This window comes from Gavialis gangeticus, unplaced genomic scaffold, assembly GCF_001723915.1.
Source record: "Gavialis gangeticus isolate Ggan-Ray unplaced genomic scaffold, GavGan_comp1, whole genome shotgun sequence".
Classification (NCBI taxonomy): Eukaryota; Metazoa; Chordata; order Crocodylia; family Gavialidae; genus Gavialis; species Gavialis gangeticus.
Genome location: NW_017729030.1, coordinates 25,180,758 through 25,204,157, shown reverse-complemented (window position 1 = coordinate 25,204,157; position 23,400 = coordinate 25,180,758). Strand labels below are relative to the sequence as shown.

Here is a 23,400-nt window from a genome sequence, read left to right as displayed (position 1 = left end):
AGGTTTTTGGCACTATCTAGACTTCTTTCATGATATTAAATAAGGAAGTTAATAAATTCGGTGTTGCTTTAAAAAAATAGTATCTCATAGTCCCCTTGCCTTGGATAGACTTGATATTTCAATTGTATTATTTCCAGGCCATCTAGTAAAGACTGAAAATACTATATAAGTTTTGGTGTAGGTTTTTGTTATGAACACCATACGTTTCATGAGTTGACAAAGCGCAGTATGTACATGGAATGGACTTAAATTTGGTTGAGCTCACACAAATGTGGTTTAAATTAGATAAGCTTGTAGAAAATAATTTAAGAGGTATAATATTTAAATTACATTTATATAAAATAACATCCCTTCCTATTTTATTATTATGGTTACTGATCTTGTAATCAGTTACCTGCAGACTTCTGCACCAGTATGGGTAAATTGATGTGTAACCAATTTCAGGCTCAATCCCATATTTCTTAATATTTTTTTAATTCTTTCCATACACACAACAGTAATGTGTTATACTATATGTAAAAAATATCATCTGTGCAAGTAAAGGGTGTAGTTATGTGATTTATATCCTCAGTTTTACAGGCCTTAAATCACATCACTTCTTTAAATGAAGACATTAGTTGTATTAATTGTATAACTACTTACTTATCAGTGTGAATAAGGAGGTCACAATCTTACCCTTAAATAGCAAATGTCCATTTTAAATTAATTAAACATTTTAAAGATGTGAAATGGTGCAGTCATGCTTTTTAAAAAAATCTGTGTACACATTTGTCATTATGGTGAAGATATAAGTCTTTTTCATTTTTACAAACAAAGATATTTGATATTGTCAAAATACTCATGTGTTTCATAAATTTACAAGTTTGCAGCAATGTCTAGATGTAAGTGAGCAGACTTATACTAGTTGTCACACTTTGAAGGGATGTGATAAAAGATCTAAAGTCTAAACTAATTGCTGATATTGTTTTCCTTAATGATTTTTTGCTTTACCTAACTATCTAATAACTGAATTTTTGACAGCAAGAAATTCTTTATCAATACCCCATATCAGAAGCATCCCAAAAACTGAAAAGCGTAAGAGGAATATTTCTCACACTTTGCGACATACTAGAAAATGTAACTGGTGCCCACATTATCAGGTAACATTATTTTCAAGTTACTACAAAAACACCTTTCTTTTAATTTTAAATCCTTGTTTACATTTAGTTAAAAAATAAAGTGCATTTGGGGGCTTTGCAGTTACACTTAGTCGGACGAAGAATGAGTTTACTGTACAATAAGTAGTGTTTTATTCAGCACATCCAGCTTGAAGGTAGTCTGCTTTGTCTGTGTGTACAGTGCATGGTTATATGGTATTAGCAGGGATCCTGGTTTTCTCTGATTAAAAATTGCAAATTCTATGATTTTAAAAACCCAAAATCTGTGATAAAAATTAAAGGCCCCCCACAGCCCCCCTAGCACTGCTGGTGCCCCTCACTCCCCCCACCACAGTCTCAACAGCCCTCCTGATGCCCCTTGCAACAGCCCCCCAGACCCACAGACACGCAGGCACAGACTTACAGACGCTGACACCCACCCCAGCAGGTAAGTGTGTGTGGGGGGGAAGGGAAGGGAAGGTGCTGGGGTGGTAGGCCAAGAAGTGGGTGAGTGTGACCCTGTGCCCACTCTCAGGAGCAGGGTCAGGGGGTGAGGGCAGCGGTGCCACTCTGTAGGCCGCACACGTGCTGGCTGGCCTGAGAGCAGGTTCGCACACGGAGGCCACCACCGAAACTCTGCTACTGCACCCTGCGCTACCATCCCATGGCCACCTGCATAACTTTGTGGGCAAGTGGCACAGAGCGTGGCAGCGGCAGTGCAGTGGCAGCCACCATGTGCGGGCCGCATACGTGCCGCCTGGCTGGGGGTGGAACGGGGCTTGCATGCAGCGGCATGCCCCGCAACTAGCTGCATGACTCCGGCAGTGTGGGGTGGTGGCGGCTGCATGCAGGCTGAGGGGGCTTTGTAGGCAAGCGCTGCCACTGCAGAGCCATGCCCAGAGCTGTGCAGCTGGCCTCCGGTCAGCAGCGGCAGTGTGGTAGTGGCTGAGCGGCATGCAGCCATTCCCATCCCCGCCACTACTGATTTTGGGCAGGGGGAGAAACAGCTGCCACTGTAGCCATCTTACTGTATCAGAAACATCCAGCTGACATGCTTATACAACACTGATAACCATTTGCACCCTTTTCCTGGGAGACATCTGAAATCTTAGTTGCCCCCTGAAAGGTTACAAAGGCCTCCGCTTTCCTTCTGACATCTTCTAGATGCAGTTAATACTTATCAGTGCTTATCAATACATAGTGCTATGAGTAGTAAAAGTACTTATGCTAGAAGTAAAAGAAACTGATGCAATAACTTTTATATTAAATTAACTCTAATAAATGAGTCCATTGTCCCATTAAATTGCAATATTATTATTTTTTTAATAAAAAGTTGCTGCAGAATTTCCTGTATGTTATTATGAAGTGCCACAGAATCCTATTTCAGGATTTCCTGGGAGCTCAGAATGCTCCAACACAATCATATTGTACTGAATTCCTAACTGGTGAGTTCTACAGCATAAAACAGCCTAATAGCCAAGGAGCTGGGTTTTCCATTTCCCATGGAAAAATGGAGAAAACCACCAATTCCCTGCATTTATCGAAGAAAACACGGATTTTCCTTTTAAGCAGAGAAATCCGCAGATTCTCCGCTTTTGCAAAGAGCTCTTGCAGGCTGGCACAGCTCCAGCCTGCAAGAGCCGATTGCAGAAAGGACGGGAAACCCCCAGCCTTGGCTGGAGGGGGGAAGGAGAGGGGGGAGGGCAGGGCCTGAGCCTCTGAGGCAGCCAAGGCCGGACTCAGACTCGCCCTTTGCCCTTGGAGCGTGAAGGTAAGTGGGGCTGTGGGGAGAGCTTACCTGGAGAGCTGTGACAGTGGTGACAGCTGCAACCTACAAAACCTCCCGTTGCTGCCACAGAGCTGTGCCTGGAGCTGTGGTTATCAGTGTTGTATAAGCATATCAGCTGGATGTTTCTGATAAAGTAATAGGGTTAAATAGTAGAAAATGTTGGGCGTTAAAATGATCGTCTTTAGGCTTCATGCTTAACTCCATTGGGAACGGATGGGACAGTTCGCAGCTCGTAGAACTATGACGTGCCTCATCCTTGTTCCCAGTGGTGGAACTAGGATGGGGCTGGGACAGGCACTGTGGTCACTGATTTTGGGTAGGGGGAGAAACAGCTGCCACTGTAGCCATAGGATTGTGGCAGTGGCAGCAGCAGGAAGTTGCCACTACTCCTGTGTATGGCAGCTTCCCTGGGCACTTGCCACGTCATCATGCTTCTACTTGTACCAGCTTCTTTATGTCACATAATGGGTTGGAACAGTGCAAAGGAGCTACAAGCCTCAGTTTCTTTGAGGGAGTAATGCTGCCACTGTGGTAGACAGCTCCAGCTCCCAAGGATATCTTCTTCCCAAACCCTAGCATATAAGGAGCAGAACTGAGACAGAAGAACTCTCCCAATACCAGGACAAAACTTCCGAGCACTGTTAAAATCTTGAGCTCCTCTAAGACCCATGTAGAAGCCTTGGGGAAGCTGCCATAACACTGGGGACCCTGACACTAACTTTCACTGGGAACTTCTGTAGCTCCTGGAGAGGCCAGGCTTGGGAAGGCGCAAAATGACTTCCCATCACCCTAGTGGCTGACTTCCCAACCTGGACTGTGAGTTTTGTGCTTGTACCTCTGTGGCTTTGGCCACATAGGCAGTCCATTCCTACTAGGAGCTTAAACATGTTCTTCTAATTTCTCACAGAGGAAATGTGCTCCCTCTGGGAGAAAGATCTTCCAGGTTGACACCTGGAAAATCTCCTCTGTAAGAGAGTTTCTCTCACCAGAAATGAACACCTGCATGTTGCTCTGCACACCTTCTGGTCTGCTCCAGGAGGGAAGCAGAACAGCCACCCACTGCTCCACTCCTCTTCTCCAGACCAGGGACTACCAGCTGTGTGGCATGGGTGGTGATGGGGAAAATGGGGGTACAGGGAACTGGGCTCAGGGAAGCTTCTCGAGTTCACTTCCCCGCATCTATAGTGTCGCATTGCCATTTATACCATCCAGCTGGGCCCCACAGGCAGCACTTTAAAAGCCAGTAGCAATGGGAACTGGGTTCAGGCAGACTCTCCTTGGTCCTGCTGCCCTGTATCTTTGGCTGTAAAACTGCCTGTTTACAGCCTGCCCCCTTACCTGCCTGATGCTGCTGCTGTCCTTGGCTGACCTGGGAGCAGGGGGAGTCCCAGAACCACCTCTGCTTATGCCTAGGAAGCTGCCCACTGCCACTGCTGTCCCAGTTACCCCACCCCAGCTGGGGCTGCAGCAAGGCTGCATGGGGAGCCAGGTTTTGCTGAGGACCAAACAGTAGCTGGCAGGTTTCCCTTTCCTGCTCCTGCTCCTGGGCTGGCATGGGACACCCAGAGGGTCTAGTTAGACAGAGCTACTGTCTGCTTACTGCCTCTGTCCCCAGCTAAGGCTGATCCCTGTGCAGCCCAGCAGGAGCAGCTCTGGAGCACCCTCTGTCCCCCAAGGCAACTGGCATCAGTGGCATTGGCAGGCAGGGGCAGAGTGGAAGTGGAGGGGATGTGCTGCTGCGCACAGAAGAGAAGTGGGGTGCTGAGAATGGGAGGGAATTCTTACCTACTTCGGGGACTTGAAAACAAAAGCCCCCCCCCCCCTTTGCTGATCCTGCTATGTAATCTAAAAGGAAGGTGTGACTACACCACTGCACCCACTCTGAATCCACCGCTGCATATGCTTAAGCCTGCACATTAGGTAGTGGTGATGACTCAGGTCTGCACTTGGGCACCCTGAGTTTGGCCTGCAGCACCATGCTTAGGCTATTCAGACACAGAGAGTCAGGAGGGTTGTGCTCAGGCCCACTCAATGTATCCCCGAGTCATCTACTTTGCCTAATCTGTGGACTTGTATATGTTCAGAGCAGACACAAGCGGATGGGGCTTCACTCTTAGCAGTTCACTTAGACTTATTACAATGACCATGCAGATATAGCCACCTTATCTGTTGTTTTGAGAATTTCTGTGAGGTCCAAAGATACCATTGCACTCAGTTCACATTTAAAGTTCAGGATGTTCTTCTGTTATAAAATCTGAGCTATTATATTTTAAAAGACCTGGAAGATAAATTGGAAAATGCATTTGTTTGACAAATTCTGAAGTCACAGAATCACAGAAGACACAGGATCCTAATTTTATATAATGGAAGAGAGAAGATATGAAGTTACATTTAAAAAAAGGGAAAAGAGATATCTTTTGGAGTAGGCAGAAAGAGAAATAGCAACAGGCATAATGGGCATCAGTCACCTTCCTGAAATACAAATAGAGTTTCATTTTTAATTCATGTTTATCCTCTCCAATCCTTGTTTGGTGTCCTGTACAACTTATAAAAGTCCATTTGTGCAGATATCAAGCCTTTTGTGGTGAACTGTTCATAAGTGCTTACCTTCTATAGGTGATATAACAGAGAGGTTTTACAAGATGGTACAATATAGCACCTAAAATTGCTGTCGTTAGCCATTTTCACAGAAACACTGGAACGTTTTGTCAGCTACACGGTTGTATTTGTATAATCCTTAGTCAGGACACCCCTATTCCTGTATAACAGTAACTCTTTGATTCACTCAAATCTTTCCAAAGCAGCACACTAGAAGAAGCAAAAACATGGTTATGTGATTGTACTGGACTGTGTTTATATTTTTATTACTTATACTGCAATACAAAGCATCCTGGGAATATGGGTCTACTAGTGCAACTACATGCTAATTTAAATTCACGTTTTAGGTTATGATGAGAGAACTTTCTGGTTATCTTAAGATGCTGTGTAAAATATTTTATTGGAATAATAAAAGTAGTGGAAAACTTAATACATTTCCAATAACATTGTAGATTCTCATTGTCTGTGAAACTACTAGTGCCATTAAAAATGCAAGTTATAATGATAGGTTTGTCTACCTTTAATTTTTTTTCATCGTGGTAGTATCTTAGGCTTCCACAAACATTAATGAATTTATCTTCACAGCAATCCTTTCATTTTAGAAAGGTATTAATTAGACAACATTTTTCAAAAATATTTGACTGGTTCCAGTGACCACTGGATGTCTTCAGGTCTCCATGTGTTTTGCAGATGTTTACTGATACAGTGTCTGAATTGGAAAGTGGAACACATTTGACTGAATTGTTTTAAAAACATTTTTTATAGATATATCTCATTGCCTTTTTAAACTATGAATTGGTACCCTGCTGTATAAGATAAAAATAGGAAAGATTATGCCTATCAGTTTATTCTGTAACTGCTTAATGTGGAAGTATTAATATAATGGTTGTTTTTATGATTATCTTACATGCACCTGTGAGGTGCGTATTTCAGATTCCACATTTGTAAATGTACTTGTATGATCCAACTGAATATTTTTATTTAAAATGGTAATTAGTCTTTAAATACAGACTATACAAAAATGCTAACAAGTAATGATGCCCCTTGATAAAGTCATAGTGTTAATATTAAATTTATAATGGTTTTGTTTTATAGTTCATCACTTTTCTTATCTGGTAAGCTGGTTCAGGTGGTTTACTGGAAAGAATCTGACAAGTTGCTTGTAGTTGGCCTCCCTGCAGAAAGGTGAGTCTCAAGTACAGTGTGTTTATTTTTGTGGTTAAGCTGGCTATAGGTCCCAATTTTTACCAATGAGATTGTGTTGAATTGACTCTCCCTTAATAGACTGTATGATCTTTTCTGATCAAACTAAAGCTAGTTGCTGTAATTGTGACTTCTCACAGTTATTTATTTACCTTGTTCACAACTGCTTTGTGCTCCATTTTAAAATTTCTTTTTCACGAAGTGTTTCAGGACCTTACCCCTTCAATTTAATTAGCTCATAGCTGAATATGTTTGAAGAGTGGGTCATCAGCCATTTCAAAACTGGAATCCCCTAAACAAAACTTCTGTATGCCTGGAAAAAGATTACACTTACTTTGTGAGCTGTGCAAGGGAGGACTTCTTGTATTTTATATGCATACACAGAGTTTAGCACAATGAGTCACAGTTCTAATTTGGGTTTAGGTGTCAATGATAATAGTTGTTACAAACCAAGGAGTTAAGAACTTTTAGGGCTTTATTTCCAGTTCTACTACAGATCTCCTCATGACCATAAGCAAGTCACAAACAGGAACACTCATACACTCCTATCAAACATTTTGTATATACAGTCTGTCTTTCCTGAAGAAACTACTTTTTCAGAAATTTGCTCTTTGTTTATCCATGATATATTTTCTCTTATTATCAGTGCAGTTTAAAATACGTTGGTTTTATTTTGTTTCATTTCATCTAGTGTACCTCTTTCTCAACTAAGGAACATGATTGTGGATGTTGTCAGAACCTTAAAATTTATGTATCGTTCATTGGACAGGTAAATGCCTCCAAAGGGAGTTTATATTTTAATAGCTTATTCTGTTATTCTCTCTTAGACAAGACAGCCATCTCTGGAAGTTGCACCAGATTTTTTTGTCTTACGTACATGCATCTTTTTGTCTTATGTACAAACTATGAAGAACATACAGTAGTGATATAATAATGTATTTTTTAAATCTTTGTTGTTGTTGCTGTTATCAGTTAAACAACCGTTAAAAAGCCTACCTGGCCAGGTTCACTCAAAATAATTAGATTACTAAACTAAAGAAAAACAGGTAGATTTATCAAAGTCTGCAGTGATGAAAGCAATGGTGCCTCATCCCAAAATCTGTAGTTCCTGTCAGGCATGCACACGCTTTTTCCCTAGCAAATCTGTTTTTATTCTGACTGTACATAGTGTTTTGAGTAACAGCCTTCTGTTTTCTGGTGTTTGAAAGTACACGTCTAAAAAAAATTTCAAATCACATTATCCTGCCTTGAAGCATCTGCTCTAGCACAGAGGGTTATACAAACAAGTTACAAGTTTCTTGATGTTATTCTAACTTTCAGTTCATGTTTGTTCAGTGCTTTTTGCCAGGTGGAAAACGTTTCTCGCTTGGATCATTTTTTCAACCTGTTCTTCCAGCGAGCAATTCAGCCCATCAGACTCGACACAAACACCAGCCCCAGTGCTCACCATTATGATACCTACAGTGCATTGCTTTTAGACAGCCTTCCCGGGGTACGCTGGCTGACATTGCCACAAGAAGTCAAGGTATTTTCATTTGTAGATCTTTTTAAGAGTAGCTTTTACATAATGCTAAACTTTGTATACATGTACCTTCTTACCAAGATGTTTCCCTGTGCTTCTGCTGAAGGCAATTCGTGCTGTTATTTTCAATAGCAGAAGTGTAATTTATATGTTCTACCCATACCAGATAATCTTTTCTGTCTACCAGATCCTGCTGTGGAGCAGTAATGCTGAATTTGGAACCAAACATAAGTTTCCATAGGAAACACTGCTACTATAACCACAGGCTGGTGACCTCAGTCAGTAATTGGGTAGGAGGACAAGATGGACTAAAAGAGCGAAGCCTTGTTTAAACAAAAAAATCTTGAGGGACTAGCAAATGTAGTAGGAAAAACAATTGATGGTACAAATTTGGTTTTGACCATTTAACCATTTTTCCAGTAGGAGGTTGATCTTTCTCTTAATGTTGTACTTCTATTTATGCAACTTGTGATTTAGGAGCCAATTACTAGACCTAAAACTATTTCCATAAGCCCTACCAAGTCCTCTGAGACTTGCTTCCTGTTCACACTGTATAATTTACTGGGCTGGAGCAACCTCCGTATAAAATGGTCATGTCCCTACAGTGTTATAACACATTGTGGTCTTGCCTTATTTGGTGGACATGTTCTGTAGCATGGTTTCAGCAGGGTTTCGTTCTGCCCTCTGAAGGAAGTCCAAGCTGTGCTGTAACATATTCGGCACTTAGTCATGTTATCTTGCAGTGCTGGTGTCATGTATATTTTGTTAGTGTAGACAGGACTCAGGAGTCAAGAGAAAATGTTGGGAAGAATTTTTATGACGATGCATTTTGGATAAAAGCTGGCAATTGGGGTTTTGTTACAAAAAAGTTTGTGTATGTATGTGTGTGCACACATGCATGCACACACATGTGTAACTTTCTGTTGCTCATATAAAGCTAGCTCTTGTCTTATATTTTTAAATAAATGCCTGGGATTCCATATAAAATAACTTGTTTTGTTTCTCCCCAACCTCAATTTGTGTCTTCAGTTCACTATAAAGAACTGTAATTAAGGAAGGAGAGAAACACGCTAGAGTGACTGTCCTGACCACCTGAACATTGCATGCAAATAATATGACACCTGTTCAATGGTAGCATATTACATTTTTTTCCCTAAAAGATCCAGCTGCTTTTTATAAGAACATTTTAGGCCTTTAAAAGCAAGCCATGACAAGGCTAATATAAAACATTTCCTAAATAACACAACACTTTATATGTTAAAAAAACCTTTAAAAATAGCCTTTTGTCTTTTTTTCTTTGCATTTTCACACTAGCTTAATGTCCCAGTATGAAGAGTCAGTATGCCATCACAGACATTACTGCAACATGTTTTGATACTTCATTTGGGTTTTTCTGATTGATACATCAGCTGATACGTATATATCAGTGCACATGCACATGCACACACATAGGCATGCTGTGCATCACCAAGTACAACTTTACTGCAACTTTATCTGTCTGCAGTTATATTTGAAGATACACAAGTTGCTCTGCAGCCTCTCATTATGCACTTGATGAAGGCCCTAGTTGTTTTTTAAATGCTTCATCAGAAAGTTCCAATAATTTGGGACCTTATTGTAGACCTGCAGGAGTAGGCAAAAGCTCCATTTGATTACTGTATATGTGTTAGTTCATTTGTTTTTAATGTGGAACATTTAACTCCTCCTTGAGATTGTGACCCCAAGTAATAGGGTCAGGCTACTATGACTGATCCACCTTGCCCAGATTTGTATAAAAATGAAGTGCTATTATGGTGTTTATGGTCTTCTCCTGCATGCTAAAAATAATGCAGGAATTTCCTTCCATACCCACATGCCTGTTTTGGCAAGGCCATACTTAAAAACTGTCTGAAAGTCTTATTTTTATCAGAAAGGAAATGAAACATCATAGAAATCCATTCAGCTTTTTTTGTTTTGAGATGCAATGGACCAAAGCAACTGTTGGATTCAATTTTTCATTGTAGGCCTAATAACTTTAAGGTCACATTAACAGTCATTCAGGTTGCAGGAATAGCAGTATCTGTGGCCAGATACTTCTGCGTTTCTGTCCTGAAAGTGTAAAAGGAAGTTGCAAAATGTTCTTTTTCAAAGCACAAAAGCAAGGGGATGGATGCACAAACGGGTTACCACAAGGTAAATAGGGCTGGGGATGTTTAGTGCATCAGTTCTTCTAAGGTAACTGCCCATTTGTATGTTCTCACTGCTGAGCCAGATGAAAGCTGAACAATAGCAGCTTAGCCCCTCAGTGTTCTCCCTGGCATACCAAAGTAAAATGACACAGGTTTACTACTTGGTTTTTAGTAGTAATAATAATAATAGCAGTAGCAACACCTAATTCAGCAGCCTTTTAAGTCACAGCATCAGTCTTTGCTGCTCATCCCTGACCTGGCAGAGCAGGTATCAGCAACTCTGTAATAGCTGCCAATTTTTGCCAAACAGCCCATTGGCAGCCAATCAGTGGAGCAGGGGAGCAGCGATCCTTGGAATGGGGCGAGAGAGCAGACCACCCTGGGATGCTGGGGGTTTGAGAGACTCCCTGTAGCACTGTATGTAACTTCCCGCACATTACACAAAAGTTCCTGTTTGAAACAGGAATGTTTTTGGAGTGGATCTTCCATTTTTCTAGCTGATCCAACATCTGTGTAGTGCTATAAACAGCTTAAATGTATGAATGCTCACTTTTTATAGCACTGTAAGGGCCTGTATACTGCTACAAACATGACATGCCCAAGGCCTTATATCTCAGATTCTGTATGTTATCATAACAGTGCTAGAATTTAAAGCAGTAGTGACCAAAAGAAAACTCATTACTTTTAACAGCATTTTCCCATCTAACTTAGTATTTTAACCTTTTCTCCACAGTTGTTAAACCGAATACATGTCTATCATTGAAAAAATGAGGACCACAGGAATTTTGTTCCTGACATGTAACTTTAGGAACATATGAATAGATTAGTACTCACATTTTACATTTTTTATTTTGAAAATCCCACTTAGTTGTTTAAAGAAGGTTATAATTCAGCCTCATGGCGTCAGTGGAATGATAGTATTAGAAACCCTTGATTATAGCTTCAAGGATGGCTCATTCTACAGTTATTTCCACCATATATTTTCTATAGTGTAATAATTTATAAAATGCCATAGATTAAAGAAGCAATCTGAATAGTTGGCTGATTCTGGGCCATACAGAGACTCTCAAAATAATCTTCCTCAGAGTCCATATGCTGGACCTGGATAATTTTTACATTCTTTTAATTCAGGAAGTGTCTGACAGCATGAATTATACACAATGGATCTGCTTAATTTTATTCTCTCTTTTCTCCCCATTTTCAAGCTCTGAAATGGGAGGACATCAGAATTCAAAATGATACACTACAGTTCTGTTTTCCAACAGATTCATCTTCTTCCTCTGTTTTTCAGAATCCATTCATTTTTTGATTTAAAAATAATTTTCAACTGGCATTATTACTTAAATGTAGCACAAAACATGTAAATTATTAGTAGTACTGTTATCTAATACTATCTAATATTTTTGTAGTGTCCAAATTGAATATGTTTCTACAGAAATTCATGTATAATTCCCAGGTAAAAAGTCTTCATTAATCTGGAATTAAGTTTGAAGGACCCCATGGCTTTTCAGACAAAAACCTGCCAAAACAGTGCTTTTTTCTTTAAAAACTAACAGTCTGGAAATTCCAATTAAGATTCCACTTTTAGTAAAAAACTCAAATTATTTTTAAGTGTGCATTTAAAACACTTAAGGCTAATTATATTTTTTCCCATGATTCCACTCCACTCTGAAAGCATCCACCCAATCCATCTTTCATGCACGCTCATCTTTTTTATAGTCTAAAGAAATTATTAATTCACTCTCCATTTTAAAGAAGCTTCTCCAGGGGATGGCTGTACAGGGACCAAGTGAAAGTTTTCTTTATGATCTTGCCTGTGTAATTTCATACTTCCAAATTATACTGATATGTTGTGAAGAGAATTTCATGAATTTCTAGTATTTATGATTTGTGAGAAAGTTAGTAAAAATCTTGAAAGTGATGCAGGAACAGACTCTGTTCCTTCCTCTGCATATTTCCAAGTGTGGCCTTCTCTTTTTTTCTATGTGAACTCTTTTATCATGAACATGAAACTGCCTCTCCTTTAAGATCAGAGGTACCTACAACCACATAGTCCTGACAGGTATTCCTCACAGTAGGACTATCCAGATAGGGAAAAATGAACAGTTTGCAAAATATGCACCAGACTGATGTAGTTATAGCTAGGCTACTGCTTGTGTTCTACACTCTTGGAAATAAGGTAGCCAATTGACTAGGTATTAAAGCTAATACAGTGAGGAATAAATAACCATTTTGTGAGGAATAAATAACTATTAACTTACATGCTCATGGTGTTTGGACTGAGGGGCTAGGATGTGTGGAAGTGCTTCTTTTTTTTCCTCTAACCCTGCTTACAGATCTAGTTCTTGATGTGATGCACGTCAGGTAAATTATTCAGCGTGCTAGAAAAATACACTTAGAAACCAATTCGTGAATGTAGGACTAAGGCTGTAGCTAAAGATCTTTGCTAGCATTGAAGGACCCACTTGCCAGAAACAATATTGCACTGGAAAGCTAAATATCCTCCACCATCATTTTCCAGTTGCTAAAATCTCTACCCAAGAAGTCATGTCTCCTGGACACAAGTTCTCTCTTTTTGTCATCTTTTTCCAACATAAGAAAGGGTTGGGCGTGTCTTGTACTCCCTGTGTAAGCTAACTTCCAAATATTGACTCAATTTTTAACTCGCCTATCACAGGCAAGCTGGGCACTGTGAGTATATCAATTTAGTTGCAGACTGACTGAGCACTGCAACTTTATTAGCCACTGGGCTTTTTGGTTTGGGATCGAGGAGGTGATGTCGGAAAGGAAAGAAATGACAAGTTTCACTTACAAAAAAGAATGAATTTTACTTATGACAACAAAAGATATAGTTTGCACATATAATAGTTAATAAAAAGGTTAAGCTAATAAACAGACAACATAACAATACAGATTAAAATTGACAGTGAAAATAAAACAGATAAAGAAATTAACCAAGAGTTCCCACTTGGTTAGTAACTTATCAATAGTCCCTCAGTTAGAAGATGCACGTCAAGTTGAATCAGCGAAGTCAGACGTCTCTGAACTGGGCTTCCCAAAGGAGAACCGGCAGAAGCCCCTCAGTCAGGATCTGGTCCTCGCTCTCCCAGGGGGTAAGAGAGATCCGTGGGGGTATGGGACAGGAATGACCCTTCTGTTCGGTCCTTCCCAAGGGTTACTTCGACGTGCGTGTTCTTTTATATCCTAATTATACAATTTTTTTAGTTATATAGCCGTTCATAATATTACTTTACAGCTGTTATCCTGTGGGGTTAAAAGGTGTTAGAAATCATTATAATAAGTTACTGCCCAAGCTTTGGTTTATCCAATAAGCAAATTGCAACACAGCATTTTCAGGTTTGAAATTAACGTTACCCCACCTAAATCCATCCCCTTCAGAACTCTCTGACTATGCTTTTTTGAGATGTTCTTTTTTGAAATGTACTGGATAAGCTGGGCAGTTGAATCCAGTTTTTATCATCATCAAGGCTAAATTCTGAGCGAGAAAGAAGTCAGCTAATTTCACAGCTATAGCTTTGTCTTTGAGGCCTAGTTAGTTCCACAAACAGTTACAAGTTACATTTGTGGGTTACAAAAATACAAGCTTCATATTAGACGAAAGTTCCAAATGCCTCCAAGAAGCACATATTTATTGCTTATTAATTTCTTTGGTTCTGGCCATCACACTCACTATCAACTTCAAAGCTACTGATCCTCCATTCCAGTTCTGGGGAAATCTCTATTACTTCATTCTGCTGTCAGGTTCTTGGCTCTTGCAAATGGTGTCTTGGCATCTTTGCTATTTAAACTCTCCTTAACTTTGTGTTTATGGTCCTTCTCTATTGTGAACAGCCCAGTGTCTGCATCTGCAGCTACAGAATAAAACTGACCTGATCCTTATAAATATCACTGCTGTCTATAGAGATCCCAGTAGCATTATGGAAAAACAAGTAGAGGCTGCTCAGTTCTCTGTCTGTTGAAACTTGGAAAGCCTACTGAGTAGGAGCAGAGACATTAAGTCTCTCCATCTGCAAGTTTAGAAGGCAACCATATACTTAATACCAGTTCACACTGGGGAAAGGTTTCTTTTTAACCAAAGTAACTAAAAAGTGTACTTGGCTAGAGGCTTTTACATTTTTTTAGACAACAGTGAGTGCATCAACACATGAATATTAATGCCACGAAAAGCTCTGGTTCAGTTTGCACTGGAGTTTATTGCTCCCAGGAGCAGTATTTACAAATGGGCACGTTGCAACATGTGTGCATGACCATAGCACGTTGAGCCAGGGCGGCGCAGCCCTGGGGTCAGCTTGCCAGCTGAGGGCTGCTCTGACATGACTCGGTGTGCTGCAGAGGGGCTGGGAGGGGCATGAGGGTTTTACGCTGCAGGGCTAACTGGCAGGCAGCTTCGTACTGTAGCGTCCTCATGCCCCAGTCAGCATGTACATGTGTGTTGTGGCAGAGGAAATAAGTCCGCTGTAGGATAGAAGTTGTATCTGGCAATACCAACCTTCAGAAGAGTTATTAGTTTACTCCAGCATAATAGCTTTGCACATATAGACAAGGACATTTTCCTGCTGAGCTAATTAATCTACTCTGCAGTAAATCTCTTGTGTAGATGCACCCAGTTTAGATTTTCCAGATGTTGAAGACCAGGCTGTAAAAGGTATTTCTGTTAGCCAGGGAAATACTTGAAGTGAATTTGAAAGTTTCAACATTTCTCAGTTTTAGAGATCTAGACCAAAAACAGTAGGAAAATATTAGGAAAATGTCAAATAAAGACAGTGGGCACATCTATACAAGATGCTATATACGTCTAAATGCAAATAATTCTACTGTGCATTAGCGTGTCGTGTCAAAAGCTGTGCTTTTGTGTTAACACGCAGTCAAATTAGTCTTTTGCACATTAGCATCACTAAAACATGTGCTGGCTCTACTGTGCAGTAAGCATGTTACTGCACATTGAATTAGTACCTATTATTACAAGTATTAAACTTAATGCACAGCGACTACAGCACATTAATGCACATGTAGATGCATCCAGTTTTAAACGCTTGTATTTTTTTTAATCATTTTGTGATTTGTATACATTTTTCAGAAAAACAATTGCAGTTGCACAATATCAGATTTCTGGTGAAGTGTTTTTTGTGAAGTTGAGTTAAAATTGTGTTTCTATTTGGAAGGTAGATTCAGTCTTAAGTAAGGAAGGAATAAACATTTTTCTAATAATAAACATAAGAATATCTGTTCTGAATGGGACAGAGGTCTATTTACAACCAAAAGAGAAATTAAGAGATATTAATTGATTGTCAACAGCATGGCTGGCATTTCTATCAATTTGAAAAGCCAACTGTATGCCAGTAAGAGGGCTTGTTTACATAGCCTGAAGCATGTGCCATGGTATTACATTGTAGAGATTGGGAGGTTTTTTTCTTTTCATTTAGTAACACATTTCAGTCTTGAAGCTGAGTGGCTGGTGCTTTTGTTCTTTAAATAAAAGTATTTTTAGGAAAACTTACATTTACCAACAATTCCTCTAGTTAAAAATATGCAAGCTTAAAGCTTTTTTAGTAGAACAACAGTTACTTGTGAGAAAGTTTTGGAAATTTCCATAGAGACAAAAACTAAATCCAATGTCAAAAAGATTTTTCTAATAACTCAGCTGGATACTAAAGCTTTGCCAGATTTCAGGATAGCCTCTTGCCTTCATGTTTTAATCCATGAAGAAAGTAAGATTGACATCTCCTTTATACAAAACAGTAGGTGCAGGAGACAGACAAGTAGAATGATATTTTCCATTATTCCAAGAGGAGAAAAATATGCAAAAACTGCAAAAGATATTTCTTTTATTCTTTTTGCAGAATTCACATCCTTGATGTTTGATGCTATTGGTCTGGGGGAACTGCAAAAAACACATGGCAGTTTTTACCACGTCTTTGTGTTTTCTTACTCTTTTGAGGCTATCAATACTATGTTATATACAGTCTTATAATGATTGTAAGTAAATTTGTTGGCAAAAGGTGTTCATATTCACCATTTAAATATTTCAGATGGAAATTGATACAGCACTGAGTGATTTGGAGGCAGCTGATTTTGCAGAGCTGGTAAGGAGCATATTTTTACAGGGTAAACTATCTGTGCTGATCAAAACAACTGAATGTTAAAAGGCTTGGACCAAGCTCATCAATGCTGTTACCTAAATAAAAGTCATATCAGTATCACAGCAGTGTAACAGCCATCCATGTTTTTTCTTGACGTGTAGTAAAAGTTTAAATAACTTTTTTTTAACATTTCATTAATGACTTACAGTAAATAGCTGTATGTTACCCATACCCTTTGTCCTAAGTTTCCCTCTGAAGTTGTACTATTAGCTACAGAGACAATTTAGTTGATACTGTTGATGTGATATAGTTGGAAGTTTGATGAATGCTTAACTTAGCTACAGTCAGCCACCTGTGCTAGAACACTTCCCTTCCTGTTTTCAGTTACTAGTCAGGATTGATCAACTCCTTTCTCTCAGAGGCATAGCAGGGTACATCCGCACCCAGGGCAGCCATGATGCATGGGGCAGTACTCCCTTCTGTCATGTAGACTGCAGTAGCAACTGCTTTTTTTATGTCCTCCCACAAAGGCTGCTGCCCAGGTCATGCCCCACTCAGTTACCCTGCTGCTTTTTTATCCCTTTGAAGTAGTTGTGGAATGTCTTGAAACTATACTGAATTAAATCTGCTGCATAGAAATATATACAGAATTAAATCTGTCAGTCTTAAGAAAACAACTACAAGTATTAGTAACAAAGGAGCTATGTGTACATGCAGTGCAATATGAGATATATTTCTCACTGCATTCTTTTTAGTAACCTTAATGATGAAAAAAGCCATTATGGAACTAAGCTATCGTTCTGTAACATTGTACAGTTAAACAAACACCTGCTCCATGTGCATGGTCATACATAATAATATAATTTTAAGTAAAAATTTCGTATAGCCACAAGCTTGAACGAAGAAAACAAATTAATAAAGATTATTTTTCTTTATGTATCCTTTATGTTATATCACAGTGAGATGTAAATAGGTTTATATTTGTGAAAATTTCACCTCGCTTTGGAAGCCCCCCACAACCCAAATGCTTCAGAATAAGCCTTTTTTTAAATGAAGTTCTGGACAGATTACATTCAGATAAAAAGAAAATATCTTCAAATCTGTACTGTTATCAACAGAGATCCAGGTTTTCCATTTCCACTTTTAAAAGGAGAAAATCGTGGACTTTCCCTTTTAAAGGAGAAAAACCTGGGAATCTTTGGGTTTCCCCTCACAGACTGACAGAGTTCCAGCCCGTGGCAAGTGCTTGGGGCTCGGGGGAGCAGGAGAAGGGCAGTCAGAGACAGGGAGGCCACATGCATGTGCATATGCATACGTGCATGTGGCCAGCAATGAGGCCAGGCAACATGGTGAAGAGCAGCTCCTTTAGCTCTGAAAGTAGGTTTATGGAGGGGGATGGGCATAAGCAATGCATAGTTGGATGGGAGAAGCATAGGCGATACATGGGGGGAAGGAGGCAGGACCATAGTTGATGTGCGGGTGCTGTAGGTAACCTGTGGTACGTGCCCCCCAGATTTCTGCACCCACAGCAGGGCACTGGGGCTGCAGCCTGCCTGGACCAGCACTGGCAGGAGCCACCTCTGCGGCCCAGTGGGCAAGACCCAGCTCGGGAGGGCAGGGAGGCTCCATGTTGTCCTGCTGCCACGAAGATCACTGTGCTGCCATGCCAAGGTGCCCTATACCTGCCCAGCAGCAGCAGGGGAGCAGAATGCTGCACCATCGTCACTGCAGTGCCTCACCTTGCTGGGTATGGTGGCACAGCACTCCCTCTTCTGCCTTGTCACATCTGCTGGGTCATGGAGGAGATTCCTGCCTGGTGCTGGTCTGACCAGGCTGCAGGCCTGTGCCTCTCTGTGGGCACAGACCAAAGCCCCTTAACATGTTGCCTATAATGCTGCCTATGCCCACACGCCCCCTGTCCCCTGCCCCACACACTGAGGGTCTGGGAGTTCAGGGCTAGAGGGATCAGAAGTAAGAGGCACCAGCAGGGCTGGGGAGGCTGGGGGACCATAGGTCAGGAGTGATGGGCAGCGGCAGGGCCAAGGGGCTGCGGGTCAAGAGTGAGGGGCACCAGAAGGGCTGGAGGGATGAGGAAACTGTGGGTCAAGAGTGAGGGGCACTGGCAGGGCCAGGAAGCTGCAGGTCAGGAGTGAGGAACCAGCAGGGCTGGGTGGGGTGGTGGGCTGTGGATTGAGAGTGAGCGGCAATAACAGGGGCAGAGTGCAAGGGCTGCTCAGTGCCACAAAGCAGCAGGGGGATGGCTGCAGCTGGAACCACGTCTTTGTGAGTAAAGGCAGGGGGAGCTCTAATTTTCCATGATAATAAAACTCAAATCAAATGCCAAAACATATAAGTATTTAGAATTTATTTTATTATAATGATTCATGAGGTGGTAGGCTTCCAAATTGCTTTAAAATTGTAAATATAGCAATAAAACATTATGTTCAGATGATACCTATATAGTGGTGTTTGAGTTTAATCACAGAAAAACATGAATTTGGGATATTTTAATCAGAGAATTTTGGATTTAAGAGAAAACCAAGATCCCTGGTTGTTAGCATTTTGGGGGCTTGCCTTTTCTGAATCAGTAAAATATATCTGGAAATGTAAATTCATGTTAAACTATTGTTTTTGTCTACAAAGGAAAAAAGCAAACCGAAAAGGAATGCTTACCTACAAAATGAACTGAATGAATATTGAAAATTACATGTATATATAATATCTTATTGAACAGAGCTCGGTACTATCCCTTACATTTAAAATAAAATCTGTCCAGTTGAGCTCTGCATAGCGAACGTGAGAGTTTTTGCTAACTAAATTTAAAAGGTTAATGAGTGAGTTAATTTGGGGTAAATCTGTTTCTGGGTTCTATACAAAGGGAATGCTATGCCTTGCTACTTTGCTTTAAGAGGTCCCTCTGGTGGCAGGAGTTGTGCTTCAGCTAATTGCCTGCTTTGACCTCTGAGACCTGTTTCCTATAAAAAAGCCATCTGCTTTACAGGAAGATTAGGACTAAGCAGGAAATCTGAGCATCTGTTATGCTGAGCTGGAAATAACTGTAAAGACAATTTTGCAGTTACATGAAGACCAACACTGAAGGCTAAACTTTGTATTTTATTTAGCTATTTGTTCTAATACTACCTCTCTGCTGCTCAGCTGTTAATAAATGAAAAAATAAAGAAGGCATACTGGAAAAATTAAAGTATTAAATAACACACTGATTACCATTTAGTGGAATTAGTTTTCTTCGGCCCTACTCTATCATGTAAAAATCACAAATTATAAATTCATTGTGCTTTTTTTGCAGTCTGAAGATTACTTTGACATGAGGCGGTTATACATGATTCTGGGCTCTTGTCTCTTCTACAAGGTAAGACTTGGTGGAAACGCTAGTCAGTCATGAACTAATACTTACCAGAGCTTGACAGATGTGAAAATGAGCAGTCACCTATCTATTTAGAACTGACTACAGATATAACCAAGCTAAAGAAATGGAATAAATAATTGTGAAAAAATACTTACTACATAGGTAATGCCAAAATATGTTTGAAGCCAGTAACAGTGGTCTTGCTGAATTTTTGTGTCTGATGAAATTTTTGAGAGGTATAGTAATCTTTGATGAATTACCACATTAACTGAAAAGAGCACTATTATATGATATTCTGATGGTATAATTCTTTGTCCATCCCTGTCTCTAAATTAAGACATCTGACTGTAATTAAAGAATACTACGTAGAAATAAAAAACTCATCAGTCATTTTCTTTCAACTTGGCCTGTCTTGTGTTTGTGTTTTACCGATTGTGCATTGCCCTTGTTCTCTACACTGTAAAAACAAATAAGAAGATAAAGCCCTGCTTTGAGGAGCTTATATTCTAGAGGCTTATTCATGCAATTACACCTTATGCAAGTAGTCCCATGGTAGAGGTGTGTTCAAATAAGTATTGTTGCGTAATGCCCACAATGACATCTGTGGGATTTCATCATTAGACTAGTGCTAGCAGTACAGGGAGTGGTGCTGTGCAGCACCACAGATGTTTTACCACCTGTCATCTAGACCTGCCCCAGAATCCAGAATAGGATAAGACTGATAATAGCACTAATGTGAATCATGAGAGAGCTAGTTTTTGTACCACTAAAGCAGGACAGATATGGCAATTCAGAAGGCATGCTGCTTTTGCCAGCATCTCTCCAGTTTTTTTCATATCTGTTCTCTTCCAAGTGAAAAGCTGGTAACCACTTCAGCAAAAACAAATATAGCTTTATTGGAATGCGCATTCATTTGCTATATCATGTTATGTATAAAAACACAACTAAGCAAAAAATAATCAAATGTTCTTATATCAGTTCTGTATTCATTAGAATTAAATCTACATCTCTTTTCAGGTTCAGAAAACGCAATCTAACCTTCTTGATCTTGACCCCATATCCAATGCTTCACTTAGTTATTTTCACACCTGAGTTAATGTTTTTAGTCAGAGTTAAAAACAGTCTTCAGGGCTGTGAAACGAGCTACATTGCCAGGAACAACTGCAAACAGCAGTATTGCAGAAGAAAGGATAGCTTGATTAGTGGAACATCAACACCATTAAAAAGGAGAGAAGGTCACAAACACCCTCCCTTCCCCCTGCCCCCTCTTCCCCCCGCACCTTGATCCACCCGTTATTAGTTATTATACAATTATACAATTCAGTTGTGTTTCTTGTCTGGGGAAATGATTAATTTCAAAGATCCAAGGTTCTCTGGTAATTCTTTTTTTAATTTGGATTGTAGTACTTACAAACTTCAAGTCATGAAGTTCCAGGGCCCCAGTGTACTAGATGCTGTACAAACACAGCACAGAATGATTGCCTGCTTTAAAGAGCTTACAATATTAACATATCCAATGTACCAAGTTGTTTAGATGAAAGTTATTATACGATGAAAACTTGTTATTGAATATATTTCCTTTTTTGTGCTTTCCTTAAGGGTTATTTGATTGCTAATCACTTGCCAAAGGAGGACCTTATCGATATAGCTTTATATGGTCGACACTATTGTCTGTTACCCTTGGCAGCAGAACAAAGGATTGGTCAATTAGTGATATGGCGAGAAGTATTTCCCCATCACCATATACAACATTGTGAAACTTCAAGTGCTACAGGATACAGGGAGCCTGAAGCAAGATACTTTTTACTAATAGTTGGTTTGGTAAGTTACAGTTTCCAAGGCAGTTCATTTGCCTGTAGATTATAAGGCTACAACGCCCCTGGAGACCTGATCTTGACCCAAAGCAAATCTTGTAGGGGAGGCTGACAATCTTGCATAGTAAATCCCTATAATTTGTCCAAATATGGAAAATGGAGTATAAAATGCATACCATATATAGTATTTTACACCAAAAGTTAATAAATCCTATTAATTTGTTTACAGAGACACTTTATGCTGTGTGTTTTGCTGGAGGCAGGAGGTTGCACTTCCAAAGCTATTGGAAATCCAGGACCAGATTGTATATATGTGGACCAAGTCAAAGCAACAATACTCCAGTTGGAAGGAATTGATTCCAACATAGAGGAAAGATTAGACTCTCCCTCCATTCCACTTCTGTCTTGTGCTGACTGGTTCCTTCCTGCATCACGTGACAGACTGGACAGTTTTTCTAACCCACCCATCCTCAGTAAACTGCAAAATACTTCCAAAACAGCAACTTCTCCAACAAGCATGAGGACACTCTTTGGTGACTCCTCCTTAAGGACACGTAGACTGAGTCCCTCAAGAATCAGTGGAGCTTCTGACAGTGGTTGTGAAGAGCCTGAAGAAAGTGGAGGCCTTAATCCACATGCAACACAAGATCAGGTCTGACATTGGGAACAAAGATAATCCCAAGGGTTTGATGGGTCTGAAGTAGGCTGTTTAAAGCAGGGGTGTCAGATTCACCCTGTGCCCCAAGGCCGATCCAATCCAAGGCACAAGGGAGTGGTGACAGCAACATCAGCTCGTGCTCCAACCTGAGGCACTTGCAGTGGCTTCATCCACCAAGTGCCCTGTGCTGGATTTGGGGCGCCTCCACCACATGCCCTGTGCCAAGGCATAGCTCTAGTTCGTGGTTCCATGCAGTGATGGTCAGCTGCCAGGGAGGTAGAGATGCAGAAGTGGCAACAGGCAAAACAGCCAGAGGATAACAAGGCTTTGGCCCTAGCTCACCCTCCTGTCACTTATTGCCTATCTACCTGGGACCCAAGGGCTCTGGATTCTGTAGCAGGCAGCATCCCTGGCCATTCTCCCCAAGTTCCCATGGCCCACCAGTAGTCCAAATAGAGTGGGTTCAGTGGATGGATCTGACCGTGGTCTGTATGCTTGACACCTCTGATTTAAGGTATACTGTTTTATCATATATCATTTAGTAATGTACTAAGGTGATCAAGTTTTAAAGATGACGTGAAAAAATCAGTTCTATTGCAGACTTCTCTCTTCTCATTTATATACCAAATATTTTAATATGTATGGCTTTTTACTGAGAAAAACAGGTTGCTAATAAGAAATGTGCACTGGTGTTGTAGCTTACAGCATCACAGCCCCGGGTGCTTTTCAAAGCACCTAACACTGTGGTGCTTGCATGTGTAAAAATGCCCTAAATCAGTGGTCCCCAACATTTTTATGGTGCAGATCACTTTTTGGCACCCCAGGATCTACTGTGCCCCGACTGTCCCTCAAATAAGCTGCCCGGGCTCTAACCCCACTCACCTAGCCCAGCCCAGGCAGCAGGGGGTGTGGTTCAGCCCAGCCACATGCATCCTGCTGCTCCCAATCATGGAGCCTCTGACAGACTGAGAGAGATTGTCAGAGTCTCCATGATCGACCAGTCGATTGAGATCTACTGGTTGGTGACCACTGCCCTAAGGATGT

The 23,400-nt window shown here is 40.5% G+C and overlaps 1 protein-coding gene and 1 long non-coding RNA gene across 5 annotated transcripts in view; one reads left to right on the top strand and one right to left on the bottom strand.

The window, feature by feature from the left end:
• The window catches only part of INTU (inturned planar cell polarity protein), a 125,610-nt gene that overhangs the window by 84,602 nt on the left and 17,608 nt on the right, over window positions 1-23,400 (top strand). For all 4 annotated transcript variants that reach the window (XR_002098435.1, XM_019522047.1, XM_019522049.1 and 1 more), the window contains exons 6-13: window positions 1,021-1,139; window positions 6,619-6,708; window positions 7,418-7,495; window positions 8,062-8,251; window positions 16,467-16,520; window positions 19,825-19,887; window positions 21,484-21,705; window positions 21,928-22,350. Coding sequence is in view for 3 of the 4 variants with exons in the window: in XM_019522047.1 (XP_019377592.1) it covers window positions 1,021-1,139; window positions 6,619-6,708; window positions 7,418-7,495; window positions 8,062-8,251; window positions 16,467-16,520; window positions 19,825-19,887; window positions 21,484-21,705; window positions 21,928-22,350 (1,239 nt within the window). In the remaining variant the exon portion in view is untranslated. The remainder of the gene's footprint in view (window positions 1-1,020; window positions 1,140-6,618; window positions 6,709-7,417; window positions 7,496-8,061; window positions 8,252-16,466; window positions 16,521-19,824; window positions 19,888-21,483; window positions 21,706-21,927; window positions 22,351-23,400) is intronic.
• Window positions 11,537-14,761, bottom strand: LOC109301122. The gene is made up of 2 exons (XR_002098436.1): window positions 14,108-14,761; window positions 11,537-13,084 (listed from the first exon to the last, which is right to left on the bottom strand). It is a non-coding gene; the product is annotated as an uncharacterized LOC109301122 (long non-coding RNA).